We start from the raw sequence: 26,364 nt of genomic DNA on the forward strand, positions 1-26,364 counted from the left end.
CCAGAGTGGCAGCGGTGCTGTAGCAGGCACTGTGGTCGGAATTACAATATCTCTTTCCGACTGCCTTTTCATGGTAGAAACACTTCCATGAGAAAGTCTGAAATGGATATCAGGGCCCCAAACAGGGTCCCCGTCTGGGGCCACTAAAAAGAGACCCTGGAGGCACATGTAGTGCCCTCAGACATCTCTGTGCACCATGTGCATGGTGCACAGACATACAGTAAGTTTTGCCTGGTGGAGGCATGTGCTGCGACCCTTGTACATGTCCGCAGCATTTCCGACAGTCAACCTTGTGGTCAAATCATAATGTGCGGTGGTCTCCTGACCACCGCAGTAGTGTTCAACAGTCCGACTGCCTGGTATAATGTTACCCGAAGCGAAAAATGCTCTTCTGCTGTCCTTAGGGCAGTCTCATTCACCTCTGGTGCCTTATGAACTTTATAACAAGTAAACTGTACTACCAAAGTAGTGTGTTTTAAGGTGGAGAAGCTTGTCTTTATTAGGCAAATATGGGGAAGGCGGTCAGGTGTTTCATGAAGAAGTACCAGACTTTTCCAGTGAGCAGTTACTCTAGTTCTGTGTTTCCTGAGTCTGAGCAGTAAGTGAGGACATTTTTCTAGTCTAGGAACCTGCCCAATAGCTGTTGTGACGTGGGTCTGCCTGGTGAGTAAGGTATAAGGAAGACTACCCAAAAGCGGCCTGTTGTAACCTCAAGTGGTCAGCCTCTAACATGGCTAGGGCGGGCCCATATGGCAAATGCTTCCACACTTTACCGTCTTAGGGCTGGGATGTACCTGCTGCTCATAGTGGACCCACCTTCATGGGCAAACCACTTCTGCTAATGCTATGCCTGCAATGGAAAATTGTTAAAAACATCTGCAGTATCCAATGTCTTAGAAAGTATAGCACTGTGCTGAGAAGCGGAGGAGGAGACTGCAGAGGAGGAGGAGACTGCTGGTGTCAATTTCTTTCTCTATTTTCATGATTAAATGTCATTTATTGATTTAGAGAAGCTGAGTAAATAAAGTAAACAAATATGGTGCATAATTGTCACGGTGCTCATTCTGAAGCATTTTGATCATTTGTTTATAAAGACTGTGCACAATGTGCCACCCAAGAGTTCGGAGCAAGTAATTGATCTATACTTGACTTTAACAAAAGGAGGTTGTCGTAGGTTTTCTGAACTAAAATAAATGTAATTAAAAAATGGATGGCAGTATTTCCTGTACCAAACTTTTTTTTTTTATATCTAAATAAAACCTTCTAAGATGCTGGTCAACATCAGTATGCTATTTTTCACCTTTGTGAATCATGCAAATTTAGCATGTGAGTGTAAGATAAAGTACTGTCGGAGTTCATTTTTCATCATGTTGTAGTTCCATGGTTAATGGATTACTTAATTGATTTTCTTTGTGCTGTGGCAGGCGGTTGCAAAAATGGTTCAGCAGTGCTGTACGTACACTGAAGAAATCACAGATCTACCGATCAAACTGCGACTGATTGATACTTTACGCACCGTTACTGAAGGGAAGGTAAGACTGTAGAGCGCATTTTCAAAACTTACCGCAGCAAGAGACCACAGAATTAAACTTTAAACCTCAAATGGTCTTCTGTGGCCTGATTATGAGTTAGAATAACGCTAAAATCTTTCTTTAGGCCTGGTTCTTCAAATATCTGTGACCTTCAAATGTCAATTAATGCAATTTTTCTGCTACACACTGTCGTTTTGCATGGTTTCTAACTGATGAAAGTATGATTTATTGCATTGTCCTACAGACTTTGAAAAGTATATTACATTGAGTTTGTCAACACCTTTTGCCTTCTCCATTTGTTATACCTTTTCATACATGAACTTCTTTCATGTTCTAGGCCTTTGTGTCCAAGGCCTTTTTCTGTGTTATACTAGATATAAATTCTCCCCCTCTTCTACTTTTCAAGTAGCTGTGCTAATATTGTTGCTTCATTGGACACTATTCAGGCCTGTCTTACTGTTATAGCTATCTTATTGATCAACGATTTATCTCCTCCACTGGATTTTAATCCTAGTCTCACCAGCAGATGTGTCAAGAGACTGCTCAGGGTCATCTTGGTCCCCTCTTGATAGAGGTCCCCTCTTGATATAGATATACCTATATCAAGAGGGGACCTCTATCTGAAAAGGAGAACTAATATAGAGGTTTAAGAGAGAGCACCATCACCATGATGACCCTGAGCAGTCTCTTGATAATGAGACTGATTAAAATCCCCTGAAGGAGATACATCTTTGATCATTAAGATACCTATAACAGTAATATATTATCTTTTTTTTCATTTCATGATTGTTTGGTAACCCTCCACCGCACCACGCGTCCGGGGGGCAGTCCCCAGAGGTGGATTTGAAAACATTAAAAACAAAACACATGTCCTAGGCAATAAAATATTCCAGTGCGATAATGGAAAGCAATACAAACTTTGAAGAATGATGATTATTTGGTGATCAAACCATCGGATAAAGGGGGTAACATCGTCCAGTTTAACAAGGATCGGTATTGTAATGAAGCCATAATGCAGTTGAAAGATTAACCATGCTTTTTGCGCATTCAGAGAACTGAATATGACAATTGTGTGAGCGCTTTTAATGATCATTTAAAGGTCTGGAGAGATTAAGACATGTTGGATCAAGATGAATATGTATTTCTACACTGTGAATATCAAGTCAAGTCAATCCACTTTATTTCGACAATAAAAATATCATAAATGCATTACATAAAACAGCAATTAAAATCATGTTAGTTAAAATCCAGTTACTAATCGAATAAAAAATAGTACACTTTCCAATAAGTTAAATAAGAAGGTCCGATACATGACCGTAATTAAACAATGAGTTTTAGCCTTTTGCATCTGATTGACCAAGCCCAGCCAAGGTATTTGGCCACAAACATACAGGGGCTTGGCATCATACCTCAAAATTCTAAGGGCGACTGTATGGTGTCTGGTACCCAGCTCCCTGCATAGGGGCTTTAGCCACAAGGACCTTGGAGTTTTATAGGCTGGGCATTGGAATAACAAATGGGCTACAGACTCCATTCTAGAAGTACAAAATATGCAGAATGGAGAAGTTTGGGCTGGAATGTTCCAGCGGGCAGACAGTTCTCTCAGAGGGAGCAAACCTCCCCTAAACTTGAAGTACAACGCTCGATCAAAGGATTTAGAGATCCGATTCATATACGATTCGCAAAGGGGGACATCCTTAATCATAAGCAACTCGGTGGATGTCCTGCTAAGCTTAGAGTTTGAATTTAGTTTGTTAGCTACCCACTGCCAATACAAGGTTTTGATGACTGATTTAGAGGGAGCACTCCTAGATGCCCAAGCATCTCCAAGACCATACTGTCAAACATTGTTTTTACTTTTGTGAGCCACCCGATTTTTGACTATCCCTGCATTGACAATATTTCCGATAGCCCCTCCGTGTAACTGGCAAGTTCGGGGGTTCTCCATAAACGTGCCCACAGTAAAAGCGGCCGCAGTTGGGCCTGGTCTCTAATCGAGCGGCAACCCATATCCAACAGTAGGGGAAGCGTGGGCATGCTATGGGGAAGTGACATTAGGTCCTTTAAAAATGTGTTTTCGGATTTTAAGAGATGGTCAATAGAACCTAGTCCCCAAAGTTGAGCCCCGTAAAGCGCTGCACGAACTCCCCTAGCTCTATAAATATCTAGGACTGGGGCTATAGGCCTAAATGAGGAGGAGCGTTGCCCTTTGAGCAATGCCCCCACAACCCTTTTGTGACCCAGCAGCAATTTCTGGAGATGGGGCCCCCACTGCATAGAGTCAGATAAACGAATTCCCAAGTAGTCAAATTCCCTTACCAGGGGCACAAGGTTTGAGAGGGAGGGCGACCAAGCTTCCTGGGGGGGGTTCAACACTAGATACTTAGTTTCATCAGTATTGATTTTGAGGCCCCTGCTGTTACAAAAAAATTGAAAATTGTCCAAGAGGCTCTGTAGGCCCATCGGGGACTTTGAGATGAGCAGGGTGTCGTCAGCAAAAACGAGCGTAGGTATTTTCTTTCCCGCCAAGGAGGGGGCATCAGATGGTTGATTTAAAAGATGCTCCACCACATATAAAGAGAACCGGGTGGGGGCAAGGACGCACCCCTGGCGGACGCCCCTTTCCACTGGGATTTTGTCTGTCTTCTGGCCCAGAGTGCCCCACCTCACCTGCGCATAGTTCCCATCGTGCAACTTCACCAATAGGGACAAAATGTATGCTGGAATCCCCAGATCGAGTAGTACCCCCCACAAGCGGTCCCGAGGCACCAGGTCAAAGGCAGTCCTTAGATCGATGAACGCGAGATAAAGACTGCCTTTGCCTAGTACTACCACCTTCCAATAGATGAGCATCAATCTAAAGACCTGCTCGATGGTCCCAGTGCCAGCCCTAAAACCTGCCTGAAATTCTGATAGAATTTTATTCTCGGCCTCCCACTGGAGCAATCTCCCTAGGACAACCTTTCCGGCCACCTTCTGTGTGGAGTCTATGAGACTGATAGGGCGATAATTCGCTGGATCGTCCCGACAGCCCTTTTTAAAAATCGGGACGACCTCTGCCCCCTTCCATGAATCTGGGATCGCCACACCATGTATAATGGTATTTAGTAAAGTTGATATAAACTTGCCCCAATCTTGTGAATGCAAACTGAGTAGGTCCCCCGGTAGCCTATCAGGGCCTGCCGCTTTGTTCGGCACTAAAGATTTGATCACGTCTTCCACCTCCTTCGATGTAAAAAGTAGCGCCTCACTCGTCTCAGAGGGGCCCAAAGCAGGAGATGTAGTCGGCCCGACCCCTCGGCGGGGTGGGTGGAATAGAGAAGAGGTAAGTGATCAAACCATGCCTGCCCCATAATATTGCATGTAATAAGGGTACAATCGGGCCTATTCCTAGTTCTTACCAAGTTCCAGAAACCTCCAGCATCCCTCCTTTCGCTGGCAACCTTTAGATCACACCAAAACTGATCATCCCAAGCCCTCCTGGCTTCCCTAATGGTGAGCCTATAGTTTTTCCGGGTGGTCCAAATCAGCGCAGGGTCTTTTAGCTTGACTGCCTTCACTAAGGCTGTCTTTGACGTCAGGCACTTTTTGGAAAACCACCCAGGATTGTATTTTGGTTTCTGGTCCCCCCTGGCGTGGGAGTCCCTACAAGGTTTTATAAGTAGGCTTCCCAAGGCTTCAATGGTATTACAAAAGAAGCAGGGAACCTCAGGCGGGGCCAAGATGGAGGTGTCTAGCCTGGATACTGCCCCTTACATCAAGGTCCTTAAATTTTGGACCAGCCCATCATCAAGGACAACCGTGCACCATTTGAGGCGCCTTCCCCCATTTGATGGACGAACATCTGAGGTTATTCTAGGCTGTGGAAGGGGAACTACGGATGGACATGACCACATAGACTTTAAGCTTAAAGATAGCGGATTGTGATCGCTATCTGTATATGGCAATACCTTCATATCTCGCATATAACTCCAAAGCTTTAAGTCGGGTACGATGTAGTCTATCCATGAGGAATGATCTACCCTGTTAAGTGTGGGCACCTAAGGGGTCTGAGGGTGTTCTACCATTCACAGCTCTCAAGCCAAATTCTAGGGTCAAGATGTTAAGCTGGATGGACCGTTGGGACCATCTCTTAATAGGCGAAATAGTAAGTGCTGGAATACCCCATCTACTCTCCTCGTCAGTAGTGCCCAAGATGTCTTCGTCCGCCAGGGGTTCAAAAGTACAATTGAAGTCCCCTGCGACCAAGACATTTGCGTTTTTACTACACTTGCTGAGCTCCTCTCCAAGGATAGAAATAATGGGGGATTCAGCGCCACCATTAGTGCCTCTGGCGTAGATATTAAATATCTCGATTGTAAGCCCTCGGTGTGGACCCCTCACTGACAGTCTTGGAATATCAGGAGATTTTGAAGCAAGTTGTCTTATGTAGCAGCCCAAGGAGATGTTGATCCAAATTAAAAAACCTCCTGAAGGGCGACCTCTACGGGTGTGTGAGGAAATGGCTGGAACAAAAAACGTAGTGTAGCCAACCTTATGACCGGGTTCCACACACCAGGTCTTTTGAAAGATACAAATCTCATAGGACACTATCAGTGAATTCCAATCAGGAACATCTAATTTCCTGGAGATACCAGCTATATTCCAGCTCAAGATCTTTAGATCATTTTTCGTAATTACCAACTCGGAGGGATAGAGTGGAACCTCCAGACTAGGCCCAGTATCAATCTCGGCAGAGGTAGTCACCTGCTCCCCCAACCCACTAATATTCTCTCGAGCCAGGGGACCAGTGCAGGATTGGTTAAAAACTACCATCAAGGACCTCAGTTACCCTCCTACACCCAGGAAAATCCCAACCCTTTGGTGGATATTCAGCTAGCTTAACAAAGGAAAGGGGATTGTGTCTTCAACCATAACCCAACCTATTAGCCGCTCTGCCAATCCGGGGCATGAAACACTGATAGGTGTCATAGTCGGCTTCGGGGTACAGCAGATTGTCCCTCCAGCCCCGAGAATGTTGACTAACATTGAGTTGTGGAACCGGGAAAGTTTGAAAGTGGCTAAGTTCAAATGTGCCAAACCCCGTGTTCCCTATGGTAGGCACAAGTTTACAAATAGATCTGGCCACCCTAGGGTATCTAAAGTTTACCAGGATACAATCCCTTGGCACATCTTTGCGCCTATTCCCAACCCAGCCAACCCTTCTGAAGTGGAGAACCTTTCCATCAAATGAGTTAGGCAGGGGTCTATTTTCGGATAACCAGAACATCGTTTTATTTTTAAGCTCATCATACGATTCCTGGATCCCAGGTTTACGGAAAGGTACCCCTGTAAGCACCACTACATACGTTGGCATTCTGGGGGTAGGTCAATATCATTCTTGGCTACAGTAGATTCTTTAGATAGATCAGAATGTTTGACCTTCTGGCCCTTGCTATTTCCCATAGTGGTTTTGGTGGGCTTGCTCTGGGAGGTCAAACTTGTGGGACCTCCATTGGCTCCTTTATCCACACTGGAATTCTTACCAGCTTGGGCATTTGCTTCAACAGGTCCATCTTGAGTGGTTAGGTTTTCACGCACGGGGGCACTGTTGCTTCCTCAGGTGAAGGTTGCCCCCTAGACACTGGAGATGTTAAATCCAGCTGTCTGGCTTTAGTAGTTTCAGGAGCCCCCTCCCTAATTTTTGTGTGTAGTTTGATTAGGGACTTAAGAGAAAAAAAGTTGTCGAGAGTAGCTTGCTCAAACCTATCAAGCCTCTGTCAAAACCTTCACCCTCTCTGTCAAAACCTTCACCCTCTCGAGAACCGGGAGAATGAGGGACTTCAACAGTTTCTCAATTTGGGGTAGGGAGAGCAAGTTGTCCGGATTAGTTAGTGTGCTAGAGGGTGCCTGCTTCCCTCTATCTGGCTTGCTCAGGGTGCTTGGCAACTGAGCTCTGCGTTGGGGGACCCCAGGTGGAGCATAGTGGGAAACGATAGTTTGGTGATTTCCAGACTCCCCTCCCCCTGTGAATTTAACACGTGCTTTAAGGCGTTTGCCCATAAACTTCTTGGAGGGATTTAAGTAATCAGCCCTTGAATGAAATGCAGCTCTTTTCCGCTTGGTGGATGCAGTTCTAGGTCTACTAATGGGCTCTACCTCTAACTGGACCGGGATTTCCTCAGGAGAAATGGGAGTGCTTACAATTGCTAGGTCCCCTGTTAAAGAGCAAGAATCGACCCCCATTGAAGGCTGTGTGGAAGGATATATACTACAGTTAAGAGCATTAAGCCTATCGAGGCTGGCTCTAATAGCTCCTATTCTAGCCAAATCTAGAACAGGAGGGCCTTCAACAGGTAGGTCGCCGAGTAGCTGTACAGGAGATACTACCAAGGCAGTGGGGCCTAAGGAAGAGCGCCTCTGATTGAATAGTTCGTGAGAGAGACAGCGTTCAGTATTGGCAATCTCTTTGTCAATAGCCGAGACTCTCTGGTAAGAAACTGATCCATTGGGCCTATGACAGAACCACCTCCCTGCCCCCTTCCCCTTTGGGCCCAGATTATGGGCATAACGCAGCTTCGGGTCGAGCGTTGCGTAGATACCAAGGTACTTGAACCCAATTGGCTCCACCTGTATCGGGCATGACTGCGGAAGTGCCGGTGGCTCGCCCACAAGGACGAAGAGTACCGATTTCGACCAATTTATGGCGAATCAAGAATACCTACCGAAAATGGCAATTATATCCAGAAACCCGCACAAGGACGCCCTTGGGTTAGTAAGATAAAGCAGGATATCGTCGGCATAGAGTGAGATCTTATCCTCCCATTCTGGCATCCACCACAAGCCTCGAATTGACCGATCTCACCGGACTCATGCCGCGAGAGGCTCCAGTACAACAGTGAAGAGGAGAGGGGACAAGGGGCACCCCTGTCTTGTACCCCTCCCCAATGGAAAGTCAGCCGACTTACAGTTGTTCACAACAATCCTGGCCAGGGATTAGCGTATAATAATCACACTCAACCAATGAACTCTGGTCCAAAACCCAATTTCGCCAATACTGTAAATAAGTAGGACCACTCAACCCTATTGAACGCCATGGTAGCATCCAAGGACCCTAGGACCGCCGGCTAGTGTATTTTCGTAGAACTACTTAGGATACCATGCAGCCTGGGCAAATTGAGAGCGGTATTACGGCGCAGCATAAAGCCCGACTGGTCGGGGTGCACCAAGGTTGTGATCACTTTAACCAACCTGGTAGCGAGGAGTTTCGCCAAGATTTTAGGCTCAGCATTAAGCACTGAAATGGGCCTGTACGAGGAACAGAGCGTCTTAGGTTTGCCCGCCTTATGGATGACCGCGATATTTGCCAATCGTTGGTCATATGGAAGTTGACCCACCTCTTTACTTTCTTCGAACATGGCACGGATCTCCTGGGCAACTTCATCATTCGTTAAAGGGGAATCCAAATATCCCTCATCACCCTCAGACAACTCGAGCATTTTAATATCCCTAATCACCTCGTTATTCTCTGCCTCCGTATATCCACCGACTGTGGTGTACACCCCCCTGTAATAATCAGAGAATTCGTCCGCCACCGCCTGTGAATCCGTGACCATGCCGGACCCGTCCCCCTGCAACTTGGGGACAAGCCTCGACGCCCACCTCTCACGTTCGAGCCACGCAATCATTGTACCCGCCTTGTCACCATGTTCGTATATCTGACTTTGAATGGCATTATTCTGGGCCATAGCCCTGTCTCTAGCCAGGCCTTTGTATTTATCCTGTCGTAACCTCAAAAGATGCAGGTCTTCCGGAGTGGCAGAGCTCGCCGCCCTCTCCTCCAACCTGATCACATCTGCCTTTGTCATGACTACCTCCGCCTGATGCTTCCTTTTCTTCCCTGCCACCAGCGACAGTACCTCTCCCGGTATCACCGTCTTATATGCTTCCCACAACGACCGTGCTGAGTCATCCGTACCCACATTTTCTTGGAAGTAACGATCCGACATCATAACTAACTCTTTTTTGGTGGCAGGGTCCTTTAAGTGCCACACACCGATCGGGGCCACTCTGCCTACTGCCGGCTGCCCGAGCTCTAAGTGTAACCTCATTGATCAGAGATACACCTACCGAGATAGCGTGCCTCTTTGACAGCGGCCGCCATGACCGCCGGTATTAAGACGAAGTCCGATCTGGAAATATTGTGGTGTGCGGCAGATACATGTGTGAAATGAATCTGTGTCGGATTGCGTACCCGCCAACTATCTACAAACCCCTCTGTTTCAATGAAGTCTGGGAGCCATCTCTGTGACTGTCTGAGCACCCGCGCCAGTTGCCGGTCAACCTCTCCGTCTAGTACTGCATTGAAGTCACCCCTAATACTAATAGGCTCAGGGGAAGGGTAAGAAAGACCGCACCCAAATCCCGGAATGCATCAGTTTGGAGGCCCGGTGGCACATATATCGACAAAAAAGTAACTGTCCTTCCTTCCCACTGTCCCGCGACACCGACATAGCGGGCCCACTGGTCGGACCACGTCGCCTGGGTTGCCTAGGGAAAGGAATTTTTCATCAAGCTACCGACTCCCCAAGACCCCGTGGTAAACCCAGCATGTGCCACCAATTTGTACCCACCTTTATGAAGGGCCATGCAGCGATTGCCAATTAGATGTCTCTTGCAATAACATTACATCCGGGGAGTGTCTTCTAACAAGCTGATTTACCATCCCTCTCTTAATCCTGTCACCCAGGCCATTCACATTCCAGCTCAGCACCTTTATCCCCGATCCCTGGCTAGCATTCGACATTTGACTCATATAAGCTCCGTCCAATTGCAACCTTACCACCCGATGTATGAAAAAAGTAATTAAAAAAAAAAGTGCAAACATTATCACACAATAAAAACTCGAAACCAACCCACTTCGCCCATCCCAACTTCCAACCCCCTCCCTGCATATGGCCACCGCCCATCCCCAACTCGCAGTGTGCCTGTCGCCCAAGGTCCCCATATCAATTAACTAAAGGTAGTAGCGAGGAGGTAACCAGTGCTCGGCCCCCCCCCCCCCCACCTCCAATAGAACATCTTGCGCCCTGATTTTAGTCACTGCCATTATTAAATCTACCATAGGCAGGAAGACGCTGTTTCTACCTCGCCCCAATAAACCTAGTCTCTCCTACATGCACATAGCCCTACGGACCCCAGTTTTACTGTTCAGTCTGATGGCACATCCGGGTTGTCAAAAAACCAGGCCTTCCGCTCATTTTCCACTCATAGTCGAGCCGGATACATCATCCTGTATCGCAGTCCCTTTTCCCGAAGCTTCTTTTTCACTGGGAGGAAACTTTGTCTTAGTCTGAGTGAAATCCGTGAAGGAGAGAGTCGTGTTTTCATATCTCAATGGGGTCCCCGTCTGCGCCGCTTGCAGTCCCGATCTCGAAAATTAAGCACTCCGGCGAAGGGGCGCCCCAGGTCTAGGTCTCCCCCCAGAACCCTGTGGGCCCTCTCAACCGTAAAAAAATTACTTAGACCCTTCGGCTTGAGGTGTTTAAGGACGATACCTTCTATGAACAAGTCTGGCGCGGGATCCTCCGACCCCTCAGGAACTCCAAGAATGCGCACATTATTTTGCCAAGCTCTCCCTGTGAGAAGTTGGCCTGATATATGATGTTCACCAGTTCTAGTGACCACCTTGTATCAGTCCAAACAACCCTTATGGTGATTGGTTGTAAGTCAACCTTATAGACCAGCTATCCTAGTGGTAGCGTGGACAAAGCAGTCTTAGGCTAAACTCTTTTGGCATGTGAAGCCAGCTGTATTACCATATGTAACCCCCTTGAACACCAAGTGAAAGGACACCACACAGGATATATATTCAAAATATATATGTATTTATTACTACAAATAGTCCCCTGAACTCTTTATGAGCACAGGAGCAAACACGTTAAAACAATTCAATGGATAATATACAAAAGTAGCACAAATATGGATAGGCCCGGGTGGCCCCTAAAACCATATACTAAAGCAGTGGTAGAAGTACCACGAGTCGAAAGGAAGTAAGGCCTTGGGCCTTGGGAATCGCTGGGGCTATGCTGGACTAACACAGGTTAGGAACTAGGAGGCCCACGGGATCTGGTTTGCAGTGTGCAAAGTTAGAAGCAGTTCACATTGGAATCAATGGATGCGTAAAAGTTCAAAAGGTGAAGGAGGTAAGTCTTCCGGTCAGTCTAGTACTTATCCCTTTGGAACCTGGACACTAGGAGTGTTAAAGTACTCTGGGGCACCGGAGTGCCAGCGTTACCTCACCCACAGGAAGCGGGTGCAGTGGTGCCAAAGTGTCGGGATTCTGCAGGAGTCCGGATGGAGCCTTGGAGTGTTGATGCTGCAGGCGACCTGATGTGAAGAGTTCCGGTGGCTCCAAGGGTGGATCTGAAGAGGTGAAGACCTGAAAGCAGAGGGGACCATGTTCAGTCACTAGCCAGTGACCGGCGTGGAACCAGGAAAGAATCCGGTGTTGTCGGGTGCCAACAGGTGATCTCGTGAAGCTTGTCTCTTCAGCAGCGTGGACTAGGCGACGATGACGACGACCAGGAGTCACTCACGAGCTGTCCCACGTAGGCTCTAGTTGATGGCGGTGTCTGCTTCTTGATCGGATCAAACAGGCCTTGGCTAATGCAAGCCACGTAGGAAACAGAGAAGGCTTCTCACTCTAACCAGCCAGGTCCGAGGGGTTGCTGCTTTTGGGAGCAGCAAGGGCCAGTCTGGAGCAAACAGACCAGCGGTGGAAAGTTGTTGTTTGGTCGCCAAAATTGCCACTAGCAAACGGATTAGTAACCGGATAGATGCGCCGAGTGGAACAAAGTAGAAGGGCCCCACGCAGATCTCGTGAGAGTTGGAGGGCTGGTCCTTGGTGCAAATGTAGCTCGGTGGTGGGGCTTCTCAAGACCCCAAGCACAACAATGGGGGTACCTCAGGGGCTGCGCAGTCAGCTTCTCGTGGATGTTTCAAGAGGTCCGGTCCCACTTCTCAGGTCGCCTCCACTCGTCTCAGCTTAGCAGGGACTGTGGATCGGGCTGTTAGATGTCTGGGAGTCTGGTTCTTGTCAGGCTCTGGGCTCGGGCTCCGGCAGGAGGCGGCGGCCAAGCAGTCGGTGATTGCTGTATGGTGCCTGTGTTCACAGGGTGGCCACTCCTTGGCCACAAGAGAGATTATTCAGTCTTCTGAGCAGCAGAACGTCGAAGGTCCAGAGTTTCTTCTTCTTGTAGTCGAATTTCAGGGTAATCTATCGTCTCGGGGCTGGACTACCTACTAGGTCCCTCCTATCGGTTGGACCAGGAAGGGGGGTGGTTATCCAGTTTTGCGCTGGGGTTGGAGTGCCCCAGCACCGGTTTGAACTGACCTATGCACGGGGACACCTTGTGTGCCCCAGGCATGTCTCATTCCTTTGAGCCCTGTTCTACCTAATACACAAAATCCTGTCTGGGGTGGTGCTAGCACCTCCCAAGGCAGGAAACCCTTTGTCCAAGCCTCCCTCGCTGGAAGGACTCCCAGCAGTAGGTCAGACTTGTGTCTGTGGTGGCAGCATCCATTTTGTGATGCTGAGGCTCTGTTTAACTTTAACCGGGGTTCAGGTTCTGTACATGTCGTGTCCCTCTAGAAGGGTGGAATGCTACCCCGTCGCCAGAATTGGCGAGGGGGTAGTATTCCAATTCGTTTGACACCTTACTCGAAATGTTTTGATAATGTCAAACCAGAGTTAGCATTTTACCGCGAAGTTCATAATGCACTTAAGAGTATATGGTATGACGCCATCAGGAAACAGCTAAAGGACATGGTTCCGAAAGCTGCAGACAGGCTCAGCTCATGCTAGAGCACCATCTCACACATAACTAAGCACTCTGCCTCCAGGATTGATAAGGCCTGCCATAGGAATGACTTATAGGTTACTGTGTGTCCTTGTATGTGTTAGATCTAGAGATACTATACCTAAAGCAAAGGGTGATTACCCCACCTTGCCCCAGCTGAGTGATCAGCCAGTTGTGTCAAATAGTAAGGCCAGGCCAGGGGTGGCACAATACGTGCTGCAGCCCCTGGTAGGCCTTGGATGCACCTATGCCTTGGGTACCTAGGGTACACTGTGCAGGGGCTCACAAGGTGATCCATGTTCCAATTGGTAGGGCACCTAATGTGCCTTGGCATAAATTTAGAGCGAGAACAGCAGGCTGTGGGTCTGATTGGCAGGCTCACAGCCACATTAAGTCATAAACCAGTGAAGCAAAAAGCAAAAATTTGGGGTGACCATAGCATAGCAGACCCTACTACTCTCCTACACTCCCTTCATAATCGTCGAGCTTACGATCTGTAGCGTCCCGAGCGGCCTTGAGGGCACCCACTTCCCGTTGCAGTTCCGCCACGTCGTCCATTAGGCTAGCAGTCTTGAGGTCGAGCGACTTCACCTTCTCATTGGCCTTAGTGAGGTTAACAAGTATCAGGTTAACCGCGTCTGGTTTATTGTCCATGGACTCCATCTTTCCCCCCAGGGAAGACTGGACACCATTTATTGCGGCCATGACTTCAATCAGTGTTGGCTCAGTGAGGGCGCCATGTGCGTCATCTACCGACGACTGGGTCTTCCTAGGCTCCGCCGGGGACCTCTTAGGCATTGTGTAGCGATCCAACTTATTAGTTTGCACTTGCCTCGCTCCTTTCGAGTTCCTGGTCATAGATTTATCAGTATCCGGTTTCGTCGCCATCTCCGTGAGCACCGCCCCTTCTGGTATGTCACTGTCGTTGAGCGAGGGCCTCAAATTGGGGAGCGGCAACCGACCTCAGTGGCTTAACACATATAGAAGACTCTTCTGTCCATAGAATCCTCCATTAGCAAGCCTGGCCCCTGTCAAGCATGAATGTGGGGGACCACTGGTAAAATGCCTCACCAGATGTCAGAATCTCCCTTCGTCCCAGAAAACAGTGTTCCTCCCGGTGGGAGTCGCAGACCACCAACTTCTAAGGCAAAACTCTAAGGCAGCCCCCTTTAATGCCTCTCACTTCCAGTATCACAGTAGTATGCCTGGGGTACACACCGCCTGCTAGCACTCCCAGCCAATCACCACAGTATGCAGTCAGTTCTGGCCTTTATTTTCCCATACCAATTGTGCGGTGCACAAGTGCCGCCCCATCAAGCACTCGATCATTTTCTTCCACCAAGCTCAATGCAAATGTCAACCGGGGGCCTGCCTCTTTAATTGCCCACACCGCACCCCCGGCTCCCCATCGGTACAGTACGGGGGCATAGTGCTGATTGCCTGCGGTTCACAGGGACTTCTGATCTGCGGCGCAGCTGATTACCGCGAACTTCTCTCCGCCTCCCCTTCACTCCGGGCGGCACCAATGCTACATTCACCCTTGGATGAGCAGCCGGGCAGTGCAACAGCCGGCTTTAAGTCAAGTGCCGGGTGTCGCTCACACCGCGAACGGGGTTGGACCGGTAACTTCCTGCGTCCGGCCCCGTTGTTGTTGATCTCGCGGCCGGGGACGTGTCTCACTCCAGGCCCCGGCTTGGAGAGCAGTGGGCTGCAATATTACGGACGGCGAATCTCGGGAACCAGACACCGGAGCGTGCCGCAAAACACCTAGTCGGGCGCCGGTCTTCCGCCACCAATTTATCTGCACAGGGCCTTAAACCGGATAGTGCCAGAGGCGGCTGGGGTCTCGGGAGCCGAGAGCTTACGCAGACATCTTGGTCTCGCCCGTGGCTCCTCCTAGATCAGAAAACAAATTATTAACCAGATTATATAGAAAACAGACGGCTGGTAATTCTATACTACACGAAGGTAGACATCACCCTAGAAGTCTTATTAGGAACATTTCGTATGACGAACTCCTACGTATTAAACAAAACTGTACCAATGAGGGCGAATATCAAATAGCTAAAGTGGGTGCTTGGGGAGATTCAGGAAAAGGGGTGTACCACCAGTATCCTAAATGAAGCCGTTAAGAGGATAGAAACTGTGCGGAGATCTGAACTATAAGCAAGTAAGACCCCTATTAGATCTAATACCCATAAAGAAGAAGGAGCAATTAGGACGATCACTAATTTGTGTGAGAGTTCACATTGAATGGTACAGATTTTAATGAAAAATTGGCATATCCTCCAAACGGACAACATTATGGGTAGGGTCATTACTCATCTTCAGATCACTTATAGACCTAGTTCATCGATAAAAGATCTCTTGGTGCATTGCCATTACTGGGCCATGACTGCCAAGAAGGATACGATCACTGGTTTCTTCCCCTGCATGAAATGCAAAGCCTGTAAATACAGTAATAAAGTAAGCAGATATGAGATTACAGAACAGTCCTAACATATTTAGGAGTAAAAGCAAGCTGTTAAACTGAAACTCTGAGTACACTGTATATTGTTTTGAGTGTGCCTGTCCGAAACAATATGTGGGAAGTACCATTCATCCCACTAAATAGATTTTTTAGAACATATGCGAGCAATTACCAAGAAAGACCAAAGTTACCCAGTGGCCTGCCATTTTGAAACCAAACACAACAGTAGCCATGATCTGTTGAAATTCTTCTGTATAGACCAGTTGCAAAAAGATGAGAGGAGGGGACAGAGTTAAGAAATTACGTCTTTTGGAATCTAAATACATAATTGATTTACAGACTAAGGTCCCAAATGGTCTGAATAATGAATAGGAATTGTGGGTCCACTTAGGTTAATGCCATATTGCCTTCATGTGATGGGTAGCTCCTGCATCATAAACTTTACATCCCTCGACACATATTTCTTATACATTTAGATATAATTGTGGGACTCAATTAGTGAGTTTCCCCATTCAGGTGAAGAACCGGGATAACCCACTCACGGGTTCTCGGCGATGGGGGAACCCCCCTAGTCTTCCATACCTTGCATACTTAATAAAAAGGCGAGTGTTAGATAACTTACTGGCCTGCATGCGCCTCATTGGCAGCTGGTAACCCTATCAGAGTTGGGAAGCTTTCCCGATAAGCACTTTATTGACATAAATTGTTCACTGATTGCGCCTTTGTTAGCCTCGGGGTATAGTGTCATCGGGCTTAATTTAGATCAGGAAGTACCTACGTTGCTCTGACTGGAGAAATTCTTACATTTTAAAGGTATTCTTTTAATCACGATGGTACATCAGCAATAAACACTTCTAATTGATGTGCAAAATATGTGTAAGTTTAAAATCACATAAACCAGTAAAACCACTAATTTACAGGCTTCATTGGAAGAATCGTGTAACATGCCGGTAAACATGGTAGCTGAAACATTTCTGTTTAATTTGTTTTGCTATTTGAATATCAGTCCCTATTGTCAAATCTATATATTTTCCAAGAGTGGCAACCCCAATAGGTCCCGAGCCAATAGGCAATGCGAGCAATAATCTTTTTAAATCAATCTTTTAACCTTGAAACATTTACCTTATTTCACAGGAAGCTACTATTCATTTGTACATTTGTATGTTATGCTGCCCTTGCGCAGGATCCTACGTGGACATGTGCAGCTGTAATCCTTCCCAGAGCTGCAAACCAATGTAAAGAAATTCAAATGTGTGCTAAAAAAGAATCTGGATTGTTCCTACAAATGTGTTGTTCCACTAAAATGGATATAGCACCAAACATCCCCTCTCCCTGAACTTCGCCTCTTTTTATTTGTGACCTAAGGTCCATCAATTCGGTGGGTATCTGCACAGACACATTATCAAATTTTTGCATGACCAAAGCACACATGTATTCAGCCCAGGTGGTCTGTTCCATAATTGTCCATTGAGAAAAGAAAGGTGGACCGTATTTCTTTAAAGGAATAAATATATTTGTTATTTATCCAACATTCACACTGTTGCCTTTGCAGGTCTTTCTCTGGAAGGGACGAAAAGCTGACCGCTAGGCGCAAGGAGGCTAATCGGGGGGAATTCAATAATTTACATAAGTCTTGCTTAACTGTAGACCACGGGGAAGGAAGAAGAGGACGGGTAGGGGTAGAACCGCTAGGGTTGGACGGATGGGGACTTGTAGTCATTCCCTCGGCGAGGACAGCGTTAACGTGTGTGGTCGGTGTCATGGAAAAGGTCGAGAGGGCTGGTGTGGCAAGGGAAACAGTGGGAGGGGCAGTGGGGGCAGGAGCGGGTGGTGGTAGGTTGACGTGCGGGGTGCGAGGTGTGAGGACAGGGTACATTGGGGCATATGCAGGAGGACTTTCTAGAATGGTATTAAGCAATGAATCCCTTTCTTCTTCCCCCTCTATATGGACCTTTCCTTTTTCTTCACGTACTTGACAACACTTCTGTACCCGGGCCCCATGCTCCCTATCGGCTATTTCTACCGATTTTGTTACTCGATTTTGTAAATTTTCTCTGGCGTGATCGGCCATTGACATACGTTCTTGTTTTCTTTCTTGCGCCTTCTGTTTTCTAACTCTGTTCTATCTCTTTCCTCCAAAATCGGACAGATTCAAACATGGACGGATGCTTTTTTCTTTTAATTAATCGTTCCTCTAAGTTGGCGAGGACTTTGGAATCAAAGGAGCCATAAAGTGGCCACTGTAACTCTGCGTTACTTTTCTTGCTGTATTTCACCCAAAATGAGGACAACATTATGGCAGAAGGGCCATATTTAATATACATGGTATGGCCAGGGGTTCCTTCTGGAGGGAGCGGGCAGGCTGCCTCCAGCTGGGAGTCCTGAGTACACATACAACAACATAATCTTTTGAACTTACTACTGACTGGCATGCTTAAAAACAGATAACAGATACCAGCGGGTTCCTAAAACTCACCTCGCTTGCTTGTCTTTTGCAAAGGACAATATCATACAGAACAGACACCAGCGGGTTTCTAAAATTCACCTCGCTTGCTTGGCTTTGGCAAAAGTCAATATATATACAGAACCATACAGACCAGACACCAGTGGGTTTTTAAATTTACCTCGCTTGCTTGGATTTTGCGAAAGTCAATAATGGAACAGACAGACTTGGAGGATGATCAGTCCACCCTTACCTTACAGGGGTAGTTCTCTTCTGCAGACGTAGGGCTGTGTCCTACTCCAGAAATTATTTGCTAGGGGACTCCAGCGAGAAGGCGGTCAAGTGGCCCAGACCGGTTGGAGAGGAACAGCGGGCTAGTCGTTCGGTCTACCGCAATACAAGAATCTCTTGGGTAGGGCGCCTCCATCGGAGTCTCTCCGTGCACCCCCTCACATCCACCGGGCCTGACCTCCGTACTCGTGGAGTCCCTATTCGGGCCGCCATTTGAAGAACCGGGATAACCCACTCACGGGGTCTCGGCGACGGGGGAACCGCCCTAGTCTTCCATACCTTGCATACTTAATAAAAAGGAGACACAGGAGCCTTCGTCTGCAGGAGGAACCCAGATTTATTTCAATAGCCCGGGCTATGGAACAGAGTCCCAAGCGAGTCAAAGGACAGTGCAAAGGAGGCTGCTACTTCACTCGGTAGCTTATATGTTTCTTAGTACATTAATTTGGCTGTTAGTCCATTATTCACTCAGGGCAGTGTTTGTTGTTGATTAGCTGGACCCAGGTGGTGTTTGTAGTTAGTGACCTGGTCAAGGCTTGGTACACCGAGCATTGTCCACTCTATGCTTGTAGTTGGTGACCTGGTCAAGGCTTAGTACACAGAGCATTGTCCACGCTGCTTTGATCAGAGCTCTTTCTTTCAGGTGATTGTTCAACTGCAGATCAAAGCCGAGTCTTTCAAGTCATTGTTTACCCACCCTGATTAGGAGCCAGCAGTCAGACCATTGTCCAGATAACCTGATCAGGATGTCAAGGATGTGTTTATCAGGCTGGGAGCAGGAGAGGAAAGATGAGTCATTAACTTGGGGTGAGGGCCATGTGGCTTTCTGATGAACTGCAGAGAACAGGGGGTTGGGCGGGTAACAGTTCCTGGGCAGAAATGCAGGCCTACAAAAATGGATTTTTGTCGTGCTGATAGAATTTTCCTTGTACAAAAGAAAAACGACCAGGTGGGTCCTGTGAAGGTGTTTGCCACGAGATGGCAATGTTAAAAACCAATGGAGTCCTGGTAAGAATGATTGTTGATCGAAAAATACTTTTCCTCACAGGCTTCATTGATAAGGAGTGCAAGGAATATTAGAAACTACTGTTATTGATTCAATGTATTGATTTAAGTAAGGGTGGTGACATGTATGAATTGATACTAGGATTATTATAATCAATGGATTTCTTCTTGTTACCCCTATTATCTACCCTCTTCGTGGTTCCAACACTTTGAGCCTGCCACGTTCTTATATAATGTATTGTTTTTAAAAATGTTTTTATTGAAAACATTAGCAGATTCACTCTCCCCATCTAGCATGGGTGGATCACATAGATAACCTCTATTTGTTCCAGGCACTCCATATTTTGCCCCATTTTTGGGGGCACCCACGGTGCAGGTACACCACTCTCTCTGCCATCATAGCCGCGTCCAAATCTATGCCCCAGTTTTAAGTGTTGGTACCTCCCCGAATCCCCAGTGTTTGGCAATATTACGCTTGGCATACATTGCACCCAACGTCACTCAATCTTGAGCAGAGTGCTAGATCAATGGTCAGACACGCGGCTGATATATTTGAGCTGCTTGATGAGAAGGAGCTTGATCTCCTTTTCGTCACCGAAACTTGGCTTTCTGAGTCCTGTATGCCGGTGGTTGAACTTGCTATACCACGCGGCTTCAGGATCACCAGGATGGATCGACCGACGGGTAGGGGTGGCGGTTTGGCAGTAATTTACCGAGACCACTGGACAGTGGTGAGTGAACCGCCCGAACTACTTGGCGAGACTGAAATATTACACTTCGCCGTGGTCCTCTCCCCTCATTTCACCCTGGGAGGTACTCTGCTTTACCGCCCCCCTAGCTATGCGGGTTGTTTTGCTGGTAATATTGAGGAGGTCATCGTCCCCCGCGCCCTTAAATTCTCTCTATCTTCTTCTGGGGGATTTTAATATTCATATGGACGGGATGGATTTACCGGAAACGATCGGCTTGGCAGAAGTCTTTTCGTTGGCGCATCTTACACAATGGGTGAACTTCCCTACCCATGTGGCTGGCCATTGGTTAGACCTGGTCTGTTCTAACTTTGAGATCACTATGCTACCCCCCTAGGCGGGTCATTTGGTCGGACCATGCCTTAATTCTGTTCACCTGGCCCATAAATTCAAAAGGGCCGAAGGAATTTTCTGCCTCTCAAGCTCATGCCCAGCGAATAAATGTGTCTACCTTTTCGGACTCTTATGTCTAACCGGCCGACCCTGCCATTAAATCTTGATTCTGCGGTGGAATCATTCAACGCTTGGGTTGAACAAAGTGCCGTTCTCCATACTAATAAGAGTGGTAGCAGGCGGACGAGGTCGTCTCCCTCCAAACCCTGGTTCTCCCATGCTCTTAGAGAACTCAAATTAGGGTGGAGCGAGCCTGGCGCCTTGAGTTCTGCCCTGAACTTAAGAGCAAGCTGCGGAGGGCGCAGAAGGTATATTATGCTGAAATCAAGGCTGCTAAAAGTAGCTACTTTTCAGGAAGGATTAAGAAGGCGGATAACTATGGCAGAGAAGTCTTTGCCATTGTTCAGAGCTTCCTCTCTCCATGTGCTGCCTCCCCAGCTCTCCCGGCCTCCGATTTGTGGTGTGAGGAACTGTCATGTTTTTTTGATAATAAGATCAAAAAAATTCAAGAGGAGCTCTTAAACTCCGGTGGTCCCCTTCTGCTTTCACCACCTATCATTGATATGGATGTGAAGCAACATGTTAGCCAATTTTCCACCTTTGAGCCTGCTCAGCAAGCTGATGTGCTGGCCATTTTGGAGTCGCTAAAGTCTGGTTCACCCTCTGACCCGTGCCCTGCTAGGGTTTTGGGGGGAGCGGCTAGCCTGGTGTATCAGGAGGTTACCCAGGTTGTTAACATGTCTCTGGCTTCTGCCTCAGTGCCCCTCTGTTGGAAACAGGCGAAACTTCTTCCTCTGTTGAAGAAACCCGGCCTGGACCCCCTGGCTACCTCCAGCTATCGTCCGATATCACTGCTCCCGGCACTAGCGAAAGTGACTGAAAAAGTCGTTTTTAGGCAATTGAATAGTTTCATTGAGTCTTCTCAGGCCCTGCACCCGGCTCAATCGGGGTTCAGGGCTGCTTTCAGCACTGAAACGGCTCTGGTGGAAGTTTCAGAGGCCATTAGGGAGTGTCTCGACGGAGGCGGCAGAGCGGTCCTGGTTTTGCTAGACTTATCTGCCGCCTTCGACACGGTACCCCATGCCCAGTTGATGACTAGGCTGGCAGAGGTGGGGCTGTCGGGTGCGGTTCTGGCCTGGCTGTCTTCGTTTCTGTCTGAGCGGTCGCAGCAAGTATGGTTGCCCCCATTTGCCTCATCACCCAAGAAGCTCACCACCGGGGTACCACAGGGCTCGACGCTAAGCCCACTGCTGTTCAACATTTATATGACCCCGTTGATCTATCTGGCTGAGCAGTGGGGAGCCAAAATAATGTCATACGCTGATGACACGCAGCTGTTGTTCACCTGGCCTAAGGACTGCTTAGACGCTCAGGCTGTCTGTTCTTGTTTGACCCATGTTTTCCGATGGCTTGTCTCAGCCCAGCTCAAATGCAACGAGGACAAGTCAGAGCTACTATTCTATGGCAATTTTCCGGCCAATTTTAGGGAGCTTATTTGGCCGACTGATTTTGCATGTCCTTGCTATCACGGAGGCCCGGCCAAAAACCTGGGTGTCTGGTTTGGACAGGATCTTAAGTTTGAAGCTCATCTAAAAAAACTTACTGCAACCTGTTTTGCGACCCTCAAGTCACTCAAGAGATTCCGTCCACTTCTCCACAGGGAGGCGAAGGAGACTGTTTTGCGTGCTCTGATCCTGTCAAGGCTCGATTATGCCAATGCTCTCTACAGTGGTCTCCCTAAATACCTTATAAAGCGAATGCAGATCATTCAGAACGCGGCCGTGCGACTTCTGTTCCATCTTCCACGAAGAACTAGTGCACGTGCCCATCTTCGAGAGCTCCACTGGCTCCCAGTGGCACATCGCATTATGTTCAAATCATTGGTTCTGGCCTTTCGGGCCGTGCATCAGCAAGGCCCACAATACTTGCACAAGAGGTTTTCCTTTTACACTCCTCATCGTGCTCTTCGATCGGCCAATCTCCGTCTGATGTCTATGCCTAAAGTCAGATATGCGAGACTGGGTGGTCAGTCAATTTCTGTCCAAACAGCACAGGCCTGGAATGCCTTGCCGCTTTTTCTGAGATCATCAACTACATTGGCAGGATTTAAGAAAGGGTTAAAAAACCCATCTTTTTAATCTCAGTATTTAGTTCTGTTTCTTTCTTTTTGGATTGGGTCAGTTTAGTGCTTACATATCGCGCCAGGATACTCTGTAGTAGCAGAGCGCGTAATAAAATGTTTTATAACATAACATAACATAACAGAGTGGGAAAGATCATTCGGCTCCCATACGGTCAGTAGGCAACACTTCGGCTCTGGGACTGTAGTGTAGTTCCTATATTCCCAATAGGCTCTGCGCATTGGAATAACATAAACAATAGTTTAGAAGTAGGACTGAAGTCGACTAGGTCTCTATTGAATATGTTAGACTTAATTGTGAATGCTAGCTAGCTCAGAGGTTACTAGAAACTTTCCCGAATAAACAAGAAGGGATTAGTTTCTGACAACCATATAACATGACAACTTTGTTCCCCAAGAATAAGGAATATATCTTCAGAGTCGCGGAAACAATAGATGGCTATTTCACTCAATCAATCGTGCATGCTTCGTTTCACCAGGGTTTTTGCAGAGAAATAGAGAGACTGGCGTTTTCAATAAAAAGGTTATTTATTGAGCAGTCTTCTTTCTCATGCAAGATAAGTTAATTGCAACAATCGTAATACTTGCTATGAAGTAAAGTGTGTACAGTAAAAGGAGTATTATGAAATAATACTGTAAAAGCATTCTATGGTTTCTAAGCCATAAGATAGTTAAAATAGATAAAATACATACAATGATAAATAATGACAAAGTACTCAACTGGTGCATCTAAAATACGCCTACACCAGTGTACCTAACCTAAGCCTAGTACAAGGGAAGAAGTAAGTGAGGTGTAGCTTGGGTTAAATAGTTTCTGCCAAGAATCTATCCAACAATTCTCTAAGGGTCTAATCAGCTCCGTACCGTGGTTATAGAATGAAGGAGGTCTTGTATCTCTCTCTCTCAGGACTCGATCTCCCAGTAACCCGCAAGAGTAGCAGGGAAACACTGGAGCTGGATTTCTCGCAGGAGAAAAGACAACATCTTTCTCATTGCGTGAGCTAGAGGGTCGGCTTCCTTCGGCACTCGCTACAGCAGGGCGTCGGGCAAGTAGTTAGTCGATCTGCTCCAAACCACCGTGTGTTTGCTAGGGCAGATGTGGGTATATTTATACCTGGAAGGTGCCGAGTTTGACGTAAGGGTGGACATAATAACGTCACTAAGAACTCGAAGTTCTTTACACGCTCCAGGAGTTCTGGGACAAATCAATACTGAAGCATGGGAAAGTCCCGTCCTGCTGAAGGCTGGTTGTCTTTAAGAACTCGTTGTACTCTAGAAGCTTAGTGGAAGTAGCCATGCCGTATTTGGACTGCATTGGCTGTGCCTAAATATGGTTATGATTCTTATTCCTATATAAGGATATGATAAGTTAAACCTATATTAGGGCATGAATCGGGAAAATTACACTAGAGTCCTAGATACGTTTATAACAGGACAGCCAACACCTCCACCACCTGTGACAGTGTTCTCATGATTTTGAACCAATACGCTGCAATCTGGGGGCATTGCCATATAGTGTGAAAGAATGTTCCCACCTCTCCGCAGCATCTAAGGCAAAAGCTGTGTGTGGCCTTCCTATGGTGTGTAGGTTGACCCTAGTGTAGTATACGTGATGATGTATCTTTAGATGCACAAGTCGGAGTCTCGAGTGTATAGCCACCTCCCGCGGGGACGTCAGCGCTGTCTGCCAGTTCGCCTTGTTGACTTCATCCAAGTCAGTGGACCATCTGTGCTTAAGTTTCAGTGTCTGGTCCGGAGAGTTATTAACTCGTTTACCATAAGTAAATGAGGTCGCCTTTTTAGGCATGTGCTCAGTAAGGAGTCTGTCCTCTAAAGGGGTGGCCTCCGATACATTGGTGTCTGGTGGGAGAACCGATCCCAATGCATGACCGATCTGTCTATATCTAAACTTCTCAGTGGGTGCCAACTCGTATTGGGTCTGAAGCTGGTCAAATGGTACTATGGCACCTCTCTTCCACAAATCTCCCACCGTGGAGATACCTATCGGGTCCGATGCCCGGAATCCCTTGCTATTGCGAAGTCTACCCAGCTGTCGTGCCGACCAGAGTGGAATCATTGAGTGATAGTATCTTTGCATTTAAGATGGATCTGTGCCGTGTACCTGATACTAACGGTGTGCGTCGTCGGTCCCACGAGGGAGGAGAATCTTCCCTTATCATATAGTGCGGAGAGAATTCCTGCCTCTCCCAGCTCATACCTGTCTGCTTGGGATGCTGGTTCCGTCTGGGGCGTATGTAACCATTGGTTAATTATTTTCGATTGGGCTGCCCAGTGATATAACTGAATATCCGGGAGGGCTATACCGCCGTCATACCAGCCCCGAATCAACTTACCCCGCGATATGCGCACCCAGAGTTGGCCTGAGACCTCTGCTTTTATATTTGTAAAATATTTTAACGGGACTGGGTATTCTCCAATACATATAAAAGTCGTGGGAGCGTCATCATTTTATAAAGGGAGGGTCAGCGGTAGGCCATGCCAGTGTTCCACATCATGCTGAAATCGCTCAAGGGGGGTGGCAAATTTTTAAGAAGGAAGTCATCTGACATGGGCGTCACCCATATACCATGTCTTTAAGGACGAACAGAACTGATTTGGACCAGTTAATCAACTGGTCCAAATCAGTTCTGTTCGTCCTTAAAGGCCTGATGCCCGACCGAAGATTTCGCAAATATTCAAAAGTACTAAAATTGAGGGTCTGGGGGAAGTCGGGTATAAAAGCACATCATCCGCATATAGGGAGATGCGGTCTTCCCATGTCGCAGTCCAACTAAGTCCCCAAATCATGGAGTTTCATCGAATCCAGGCCGCTAATGGTTCCAGCGCCAATGCGAATAGTAATGCAGACAATGGGCAACCCTGGCGCGTACCTCGTCTTAACGGAAAGTGTCTAGAGATATGGCCATTTGCCACCACATGTGCCAGAGGATGCGAATATAGTGTTCGAGGCATGTGGGCTGCTGAATTCATATCTGTGCATAGATCGCCGCCTAGTGTTGGGTCCGGATGATTGCACATTGTTGTCCTGGAAGAGTCTTCGAAGTATCACGGGTACAGTGCGCATGGGCATCGACTCCATCCCCAGATTGTTTTTTTCCGCCATAGGGTTCGGATGTCTTTGGTTCCCTCCTGTCGGAATCGATAGAAATTAACTTTACTTTGCTTAAGACCAAAAGGTCTTTAGGTCTTGCGTCGGTATTGTCTTCCGTTCGGCTTCGTAACTTTCCTCGGCTCCGAACCGACATTGTTCTTCCGCGTGCTTTCGGCGCGGAAGGGCCTAGTCGACGCTCCAAACTCTTCAACACCCGTCATGGACCGAAGTCCATTCAAACGATGTCCGGTGTGTGCCTCGAAGTACCCACATATCGATGTCCACCCGGTATGCAACAAGTGCTTGTCGCCGGACCACGATGAGGCCAAGTGTATGGCCTGTTCCAGGTTCCGGTCCAAAAAGACACTTGAGCTCCGTCGAGCTGCGCG

The 26,364-nt window shown here is 47.5% G+C and overlaps 1 protein-coding gene across 2 annotated transcripts in view; it reads left to right on the plus strand.

Moving 5' to 3' along the window:
• The window catches only part of PSMD12 (proteasome 26S subunit, non-ATPase 12), a 274,307-nt gene that overhangs the window by 151,230 nt on the left and 96,713 nt on the right, over nt 1-26,364 (plus strand). For both annotated transcript variants that reach the window (XM_086930933.1, XM_086930934.1), the window contains exon 4: nt 1,425-1,532. In XM_086930933.1, the coding sequence (XP_086787059.1) occupies nt 1,425-1,532 (108 nt within the window). The remainder of the gene's footprint in view (nt 1-1,424; nt 1,533-26,364) is intronic.

The sequence above is a fragment of the Lissotriton vulgaris genome, chromosome 7 (assembly GCF_964263255.1).
Source record: "Lissotriton vulgaris chromosome 7, aLisVul1.2, whole genome shotgun sequence".
Taxonomy (NCBI): Eukaryota; Metazoa; Chordata; class Amphibia; order Caudata; family Salamandridae; genus Lissotriton; species Lissotriton vulgaris.